This window comes from Berghia stephanieae, chromosome 11 (assembly GCF_034508935.2).
Source record: "Berghia stephanieae isolate SIO BIC M18660-M18661 chromosome 11, UCSD_Bste_1.3, whole genome shotgun sequence".
Classification (NCBI taxonomy): domain Eukaryota; kingdom Metazoa; phylum Mollusca; class Gastropoda; order Nudibranchia; family Aeolidiidae; genus Berghia; species Berghia stephanieae.
The window spans coordinates 9,264,321-9,274,320 of record NC_088370.1 but is presented as its reverse complement, the minus strand read 5'-3'; the positions used below and the strand labels follow the sequence as shown (position 1 = coordinate 9,274,320).

Here is a 10,000-nt window from a genome sequence, read left to right as displayed (position 1 = left end):
GAAAAGATGTCAGTGTCCAGCGAATGCCTCTCTTCTTACCATCAATTGTATTTTTCATGAGCCAGTCTAGAGCCAGGATAAACAGAAGCGGGGAGAGTATGCAGCCTTGTTTTACACCAGTTGTTACATTAAAGCTGTCTGTTAAATTGTTACCACAGATCACTTGGCATTGGTAGTTGCTGTACATTGCTTTGATTAGGTTGACTATCTTCATCGGTATACCATAATGGCGGAGTATTTTCCACAGGGACTCTCTGTGTAAGCTGTCAAAGGCTTTTTCAAAATCGACAAAAATGGTGTAGAGGGGGCTGTTCCATTCAATGCTTTGCTCCAGGATTTGTCTCAGGGTAAATATGTGGTCACTACATGACTTCCCTTTTCTGAACCCTGCCTGCTCTTTTCTAAGAATGTTTTCAATGTGAGGTGAGATTCTTTTCAGAAGGATTCTATTAAAAATTTTGCTCGTTACGGACAGGAGTGTGATTCCACGCCAGTTAGCACAATTTCCTAGGTCTCCTTTCTTGGCTATTTTATGGATGATGCCTTTCTGCCAATCCTCTGGTATTTCTTCCTTTTCTCAAATGTTGGTGAACAGTTTACTGAGAATTTTGGACATTTCTTGCGAGTTCGCTTTAAGCATTTCCGCAGTGATTTTATCAATACCCGGGGCCTTGCCATTTTTTTGTTGTTGTATTGCCTCGTGCACCTCATGCTCAGTGATTGGACCAAGATTAACCTCTACGTCCATTTCTGCTTCTGGGATATCTGTGTAAGAAGATGGGTCTGGTCTGTTCAGAAGGTTTGCGAAATATTCTCTCCATCTTTCAATTTTCTCCTTTTCGTCTGTGATGACACTATCATCTTGGGATTTTAATGGTTTCTCTTGACCATAACTTCTGTTTCCCGAGAGCTTTTTTGTGATTTTGTATAGTGTTTGTGTGTCGTGTCTTACAGCTGCATTTTTTGCTTCAGTTGCTAAATTTTCTGCAAAATCTCTTTTGTCTTTCCTTGTGGATTTTTTCACTTCTTTATCCTTCAATGAGTATTCACTGGATAGTCTTTCTTTCAGTCGGGGGGATTTAGCGTTCAGGAGATTTAGTTTGATTGATTTTCTTTGGTTAATGAGCTCTCATGACCTTGCTGATATCCAATTCTCTGTATTGGATTTATTGTGTCCTAAGTGTTCAGTGTAGTGCGGGGCGGTCCTTGGCAAGCTTAAGGACCACGGTCCTACGGTCCTTGGGAAATGAAGACCGCAAGGACCGGTCTCTAGACCGGTCCGTTCATTCTTGAACCGTTAAAGACCGCTACACGATGAAAACCGTGGCCTACAGGAGTAAAACACACGGAGTAGTCACACTCATTTCAAATTGTAACCTAATTAGAGAAGAGAGGTGATGCCTTCTTTATTTGCTCACCGTACTTCATTGTTACTTCGATAATTTAATAAAATTTGAAATTTATCCCCATTAACGGAGATAATGGCATCGCCCAAGGCGTTGATCGAGTTGTTCGTGGCGTTGATACACACACGCAACTCCTACCCCCCCTCCCCCCCCCCCCCCACACACACACATTAGAGGGCAGCGAGCATTGAAGAGTAAGAGAGAGACGTGAAGTTATAATAAGAGGGGGTGGATGAGGTAATAAGAGGGGTCGATGGTGACTTTTCGCCAGATCTAACAAACTCAGCTACCCATTCATTGCTGAGTAGACAGGGATTCAGAAAAAAAATCGACTGCACCCGGGATCGATCTCTGGCCCTTTGCGTATAAAGAGAGTGCTCTATCAACTGAGCTATCGGGGTCCCCAAATATTCTATTGGACCTTTTAAAAATACAGACGTTATAACTGTTTTTTTTGGACGGAAGAAACTAATGAAACTCATATTACTTGATTAGTTAAAACACCAAACGAAATTTTAATATTATTGTATTATTTTAAATGACAACAATGCGATAGAAAGGAGTGGCGACAAGAGATGGACAAAAGAAAACAAAAAATCAGACTTGCAACTTGCTAGGTTCGACACACACACGCACACACACACACACACACACACACACATCTTTAGTAGTCACATACATTTCAAACAATAACCCATTAGAGAAGAGGGTCATGCCTTCATCATAGATCATTGTCATTGCGATCATTATGGTGTAGTAAATTTTGAAATTTACCCCGTATAATGGAATCGTCCAAGGCGTGCGCCTCCTGTTCCCCCCATCTCACACACGAAAGGGCGGTTTGCGGAGTGGAGGGAGGTGGTCGTCTGCCTCTATGGTCGTCTGTGTCGTTTAGTGTATGGCAAAGGGGGGTGGGTGCGATTAATTAAGTGGGATGGTTGGTGATTGGTGGAAGATAGGCAAAGGACCGAGGCAACGAATCGCTGGGGAAGTAGTATGGCGCGAGACCGTTGAAAGGTGATAAGAAGTGAGGACCGCCGGCGGTCTTCCTCTTTGGGACTGGACCACGGTTCACAGCTAAAAGACCGTGGGACCGGTCCTCGGTCCGGTCCTCAGCGCGGCACTAGTTCAGTGGCACTTTCCTGCATGACGTGGTTGAAATCTTGGATTGTCATGTTTGTAATATCTTGTATTGCACTGAATTTGTTTCTGACTGAGATATTGAAATTGTTTTGGATATCTGGGATTTTCAATTTATCTGTGTTGAAACGTTTCTCCTTCTGTTTTGCTATTTTTGTTTTCATCAATTTAGTAGAGATTTTGGCTGTGACAAGATGGTGGTCACTTCCAATGTCTGCCAATCGTCTGACTCTGACATCGTTTAGGCTGCTCTTCCATTTTCTGTTTATAATTATATGGTCTATCTGACTTTCTGTTTTCCCATCTGGTGATTTCCATGTCAATTTGTGGATGTTTTTGTGTGGGAAGAAAGTTCCACCAATAATGAAGTTGTGTTCTTCACAAAATTCTGCCAGTCTGCTTCCATTGTTGTTCATTAACCCTATGCCCTCCTTTCCAACGGACTGATTTGTTTGTGTATTGCCAACTCTAGCATTAAGGTCTCCAATGATCATGAGCATATCATGTCTTGGAATGTTTTCAACGGCCATTCTTAGAATATCGTAAAATTCTTCTTTGTTTTCTTCATCTGAATCCTCTGTAGGTGCGTAGCATGTGAGGATTGATAGCTTGGTGTATTTTGAGTTGTGTCTTGTGTACAAAAGTCTTTCACTTATCGGTTTCCATTCCAATAGTGACTTGTTGTTTTGCCTGGCTATCAAGAGGGCAACACCTTCTCTGTGTTGGTCATCCTTTCGTCCTGACCAAATGATCAGGTCGCCATTTGAGAGTTGGCGCTTCCCAGCTCCTGTCCATCTTGCCTCTGATATGCCTAGCAAATCGATCTTGTAGTTCAACATCTCGCGCTGGGCTTGTGCCAGTTTTCCTGTTTGATATAGGGTCCTAACATTCCAGCACGAGACATTGAGCTTGCGTTTTGGTGACAACAGATCTGCAATCTGGTCGGGGGCGTCCTTTCGGCTTTGACCTCCTACCGTCATGAAGCCAGTATTCTGGTCCGCTTCTCTGCTGCCGCCGGTTGTGGATTTACGTCTGGTTTCTGTTTCTGTAACAGTTTGCTTTTTATGAGGTGGGTTGTTAACCCTACGCTCAACCCCCATTCCTGGAGGGCCGGTGGATTACTCTTCGTCTGAGATCTCTCCTTTTTTCTCTTATTAGAGGTCCGAGGTTCGAGATACGCAAGCCCTCCCACCACGACAAGGTGATAATTTATTTGATTGCACATCATAATTTAGCATAAGTTTTGTAAGCTCTTTGTGCACATTTAGTGGATATTGCACTATACAAATGCTCAATAATTGGTTAATGTCAATTTCTGAATTTAGAAAAAAATTAGGATTGATGGCTGAGTACAGCTTGATCATCCTCCCCCTCCCTTTCCCCACAAGAGAGCTCCACTGATGACGTCGTGTTCAATGGTTGCACGCTAGAATTAAGCAATCGCCATTGACTGATTAGTGTCAATTAATGATTTTTGATTATTTATTGAAATGACAGCTGGGCCCAGCTTGGATCAACCCCCCCTCCCTCCCCACCAGAGAGCTCAATAGCTGACGACGTGTTAAATGTTTATACAGTAGCTTTGCTTTTAGCTTTCGCCACATTGACTGGTAAGTGTCAATTTTTGATTTTATATTGAAATGAGAGCTGCGTACAGCTCGGATCAAATCCCCCTAGAGAACACCATAGCTGAAGGTGTGATTATTGATTGTACGGAAGATTTTAGTAGTTACCCGTTGAATGGTTTATATCAATTTTTGATTTTTGATTTTATATTGAAATGACAGCTGGGTACAGCTTGGATCAAATCCCCCTAGAGAACACCATAGCTGAAGGTGTGATGATCGACTGTGCGGAAGAGGCTGGTAGAGAACCCGAATACAAGCTTCCGTTACAAAAGGTATTTTGTACATTTCAAACATTTATTTTCCACCCTCTTCTCGTCCTTGCTAAACCTAGTCGTCTGCAATAAGAATTTACATTTTGAATTGTTTTCTTAAAGGGACGTTTTGATCTTTGATCTCAAACAATTTTTCAAAGGTTTGGTATCTATGAAGAAGGAGATAACAACGGAAATTTCCAAACCTGAGTCGAGAATCAGCAAAAAAGCAGAGGCAGGGTAACGCGATAGCTTGAACCACCAAAACTATGAATATATAATGTACTGGGAAGCTGAAGTAACATCACATCTTCTTCTTCCTTTCCTTTTTCTTCTTCTTCTTCTTCTTCTTCTTCTTCTTCTTCTTCTTCTTCTTCTTCTTCTTCTTCTTCTTCTTCTTCTTCTTCTTCTTCTTCTTTCAGCTTATCCCGCATTTTGCACGGTTGTCATAATTGATGCCACATCTCCATGCATCTCGGTTCAGCGCATCATCTTCCTCCAGGCCCAGTTCATTCAAATCACCCTTCACCTTATCCCACCATCTAGTCTTTGACGTTCCTTTTTCCTCTTACCCGCTATTTGTAAGTCCAATACTTTCCTTCCCACGTACACCCTCTCTCGTCTCTTTACATGTCCTAACCATTTCAATCTATCTTCTCTCATCTTTATTGATACATTCTTCACCAGTCAACCTTCGGATTCTTTCATTTATCACTTTCTCTTTTCTTGTCCAGCCAAGTGACCATCTCAACATTCTCATTTCTGCGATCTCAACTTCTTTATCATGTTTCTTTGTTGTAGCTGCCGTCTCTAGTCCATATAACATTGCTGGTCTTACAACTGTTTTATATATTCCCCCCTTCAGCTTTGCGGAAATTCGATTGTCACACATATCTAACCCCAGTTACCTTCCTCCAATTATTCCAACCTGCCTGTATCCGCCGGGAAGTCAGATGGCCAGCATTTAAATTTAATATCCAAAATTCTCAACACAAAAATTGGTTAGAAATTGTGTCTATGTTATATTTTGTGTTGAGAATATTGGCTCTTAAGCTTAAATGCTGGCCAACTAAGTTACGGCGGTTGTGTGTGTTGAACCCGTGACCTCAAGTAGTCAGGAAGAGAGGGCTCTAATAATGACTAGGGTTAGAGACGATCTATTTTGGGAATCGTGGATAGCTCATACGGTAGAGTCACGCTCTGCCCGGCCAGGCGAAAGTGTCTTACTAGTAAGGTCGGGGGTTCGAACCTCTGTCACCGCCGCAAAATTTATATTCTCTATTGTCTTCTGGCACTTTCCTATTCACTTCATCTCTGGTTGTTGTCAACATAAGTGCCTGCTCCACTCACTCTTCTTTTATATGGAGCAAAATCTTAGAAATCAACAAAAAACATTTTTTGCAAATTAGATATTTTCTAAAACAATTGTCTACGGAAAATCTTCCACATTTTTTTTGGCCCAACAAAATATTCACTAAAGATCTACAAAACGCTGACATGCCCCCATTTCTGAAACAGTCAAATCAAGAAGATGGAGATGGATTGACCATGTTTGTCGGATGAAGGAGGGAGCAATGCTGAAAACAGCCCTCAGATGGAAACCACATGGTAATCGCAATGGGGGAAGACCACTGGAAACTTGGAGAAGATCGGTGGTGGAAAGAAAGAAGGCATCATTCGATTGGACCTGGTGTGAGGTCCGGAAGCTGGCAGAAGACAGAAGTCACTGGCAATAGGGAAAGGGAGACCACTGGAGACTTGGAGAAGTTCGGTGGTAGAAAGAGAGATGGCATCCTTCGATTGGACCTAGTGTGAACTGGCAATAGGGAAAGGGAGACCACTGGAGACTTGGAGAAGATTGGTAGTGGAAAGAAAGATGGCATCCTTCGATTGGACCTGGTGTGAACTGGCAATAGGAGAAGGGAGACCACTGGAGACTTGGAGAAGATCGGTAGTGGAAAGAGAGATGGCATCCTTTGATTGGACCTGGTGTGAACTGGCAATAGGGAAAGGGAGACCACTGGAGACTTGGAGAAGATTGGTAGTGGAAAGAGAGATGGCATCCTTCGATTGGACCTGGTGTGAACTGGCAATAGGGAAAGGGAGACCACTGGAGACTTGGAGAAGATCGGTAGTGGAAAGAGAGATGGCATCCTTCGATTGGACCTGGTGTGAACTGACAATAGGGAAAGGGAGACCACTGGAGACTTGGAGAAGATTGGTAGTGGAAAGAGAGATGGCATCCTTCGATTGGACCTGGTGTGAACTGGCAATAGGGAAAGGGAGACCACTGGAGACTTGGAGAAGATTGGTAGTGGAAAGAGAAATGGCATCCTTCGATTGGACCTAGTGTGAACTGGCAATAGGGAAAGGGAGACCACTGGAGACTTGGAGAAGATTGGTAGTGGAAAGAAAGATGGCATCCTTCGATTGGACCTGGTGTGAACTGGCAATAGGAGAAGGGAGACCACTGGAGACTTGGAGAAGATCGGTAGTGGAAAGAGAGATGGCATCCTTTGATTGGACCTGGTGTGAACTGGCAATAGGGAAAGGGAGAACCACTGGAGACTTGGAGAAGATTGGTAGTGGAAAGAGGGATGGCATCCTTCGATTGGACCTGGTGTGAACTGGCAATAGGAGAAGGGAGACCACTGGAGACTTGGAGAAGATCGGTAGTGGAAAGAGAGATGGCATCCTTCGATTGGACCTGGTGTGAACTGACAATAGGGAAAGGGAGACCACTGGAGACTTGGAGAAGATTAGTAGTGGAAAGAGAGATGGCATCCTTCGATTGGACCTGGTGTGAACTGGCAATAGGGAAAGGGAGACCACTGGAGACTTGGAGAAGATTGGTAGTGGAAAGAGAAATGGCATCCTTCGATTGGACCTGGTGTGAACTGGCAATAGGGAAAGGGAGACCACTGGAGACTTGGAGAAGATTGGTAGTGGAAAGAAAGATGGCATCCTTCGATTGGACCTGGTGTGAACTGGCAATAGGGAAAGGGAGACCACTGGAGACTTGGAGAAGATTGGTAGTGGAAAGAGAAATGGCATCCTTCGATTGGACCTGGTGTGAACTGGCAATAGGGAAAGGGAGACCACTGGAGACTTGGAGAAGATTGGTAGTGGAAAGAGAGATGGCATCCTTCGATTGGACCTGGTGTGAACTGGCAATAGGAGAAGGGAGACCACTGGAGACTTGGAGAAGATTGGTAGTGGAAAGAGAGATGGCATCCTTCGATTTGACCTGGTGTGAAGTCCGGAAGCTGGCAGAAGAGAGAAGTCACTGGCAATAGGGGAAGGGAGACCACTGGAGACTTGGAGAGGATTGGCAGTGTAAAGAGAGATGGCATCCTTCGATTGGACCTGGTGTGAAGTCCGGAAGCTGGCAGAAGACAGAAGTCACTGGCAATAGGAGAAGGGAGACCACTGGAGACTTGGAAAAGATTGGTAGTGGAAAGAGAGATGGCATCCTTCGATTGGACCTGGTGTGAGGTGCGAAAGCTGGCAGAAGACAGAAGTCACTGGCAATAAGGAAAGGGAGACCGCTGGAGACTTGGAGAAGTTCGGTGGTGGAAAGAGAGATGGCATCCTTCGTTTGGACCTGGTGTGAGTTCCGGAAGCTGGCAGAAGAGAGAAGTCACTGGCAATAGGGGAAGGGAGACCACTGAAGACTTGGAGAGGATTGGTAGTGGGAAGAGAGATGGCATCCTTCGATTGACCTGGTGTGAAGTCCGGAAGCTGGCAGAAGACAGAAGTCACTGGCAATAGGAGAAGGGAGACCACTGGAGACTTGGAGGAGATTGGTAGTGGAAAGAGAGATGGCATCCTTCGTTTGGACCTGGTGTGAGGTCCGGAAGCTGGCAGAAGAGAGAAGTCACTGGCAATAGGGGAAGGGAGACCACTGGAGACTTGGAGAGGATTGGTAGTGGAAAGAGAGATGGCATCCTTCGATTGGACTTGGTGTGACGTCCGGAAGCTGGCAAAAGAGAGAAGTCACTGGCAATAGGGGAAGGGAGACCACTGGAGACTTGGAGAAGATTGGTAGTCGGAAGAGAGACGGTATCCTTCTATTGGACCTGGTGTGAAGTCCGGAAGCTGGCAGAAGACAGAATGCACTGACGGCGCTCCTTACAGTCCACCTTATGTGTTTATGAAACACTTAAGAGGAGTAAGTAAGTAAGTCAAATAGGATTCAATAGTCTGACGTCACATCCGCCTAGCAACCAGCTGCTTGGTTCTAAACTAAGAAAATTGGTACTTTTTATTCTTCAAGATGGCTTGAAGTTTTTCACATGTCATGTGATCAGAATGTATAAAAGTAAAAACATGATCAGATTTATAATGTTTTTCTCCTCTGTATACACGTTTATGCTCGTCGGAGAAGTATTTCATAAGGGCGTCCGCCATTTTCATATAGTTTAGAACCAGTTGCTAAGTTACTATGCGTCATTACGAAGGAAGTGACGTCACGACTGTTGAAGCCTATTACCGTCCCGAGAAGATTGGTCCAAAATATACTTGGCATATTCCATTCATAGGTCAAGGACTGGGAGAAGAAACACGGAAAGATACCCCTGAAGTCCGCTGTCCTCATCAACTTCAACTGGTCACGTAAATTCACTGATAGCAACGCCTACTTTGGTTCGCAGGACCTCACAAACTCAAGGTAAATTGTATACGATAGATAGAACGATAATGACGTCACTCAGGTCTTTGTTATTGTTTTTTGCCATCCGCGTTTATGAGTAATTCTCACTAAACAGTATTAACCAGACATTAACGACCACAGTTACACACAGTTTTGCGTGTTGGTCCGTTATATTTCCGAATGGCAATGTTGTGAACTTTTAAGCCAAGCACATACTATCAATACGATAGATAGAACGATATTAACGTCACTCACCTCTTTGTTATTGTTTTTAACCAGCAATTGTTATGAGTAGTTCTCACTAAATTGTATTAATCGGACAATAAATATTTAAGTTTCCACATTGCTTGTGTGTATAGATAGTATGCAGATGGCGTCACTCAGGCCTTTGTTATTGTTTTTGCCATCCGCGTTTGTGAGTTGTTCTCACTAAACTGTATTAACCAGACTATAAAAGTTCATGGTTACACAGAGTTTGTGTGTTGGTTCGTTATACTTCCGGATGGCAATGTTGTGAACTCCTTGGCCAAGCGCATTCTATCTATTGGTACGTTATATCCGGCTGGCAGTATTGTGAGTTGGTTTTTTTTTGGATAAACGCATAGCATTAATAGAGAGAACGAAATTGACGTCACTCATCTCTTTTGATTGTTTTTTTAGCCAGCCATTTGAAAATGTGATTATCACTATAGATAGAATGCGCTTGGCCAAGGAGTTCACAACATTGCCATCCGGAAGTATAACGGACCAACACACAAACTCTGTGTAACCATGAACTTTTATAGTCTGGTTAATACAGTTTAGTGAGAACAACTCACAAACGCGGATGGCAAAAACAATAACAAAGGCCTGAGTGACGTCATCTGCATACTATCTATATTGTATTAATCAGACTATTATAAACGTTTAACGTTACACATTGTT

At 43.6% G+C, this 10,000-nt stretch overlaps 1 protein-coding gene across 1 annotated transcript in view; it reads left to right on the top strand.

The window, feature by feature from the left end:
* LOC144956473 (kynurenine formamidase-like) overlaps positions 1–10,000 on the top strand; it is a 38,467-nt gene that overhangs the window by 21,026 nt on the left and 7,441 nt on the right. Inside the window, exons 4-5 of the mRNA XM_078886993.1 lie at positions 4,334–4,446; positions 8,967–9,094. Of these exons, the coding sequence (XP_078743119.1) occupies positions 4,334–4,446; positions 8,967–9,094 (241 nt within the window). The remainder of the gene's footprint in view (positions 1–4,333; positions 4,447–8,966; positions 9,095–10,000) is intronic.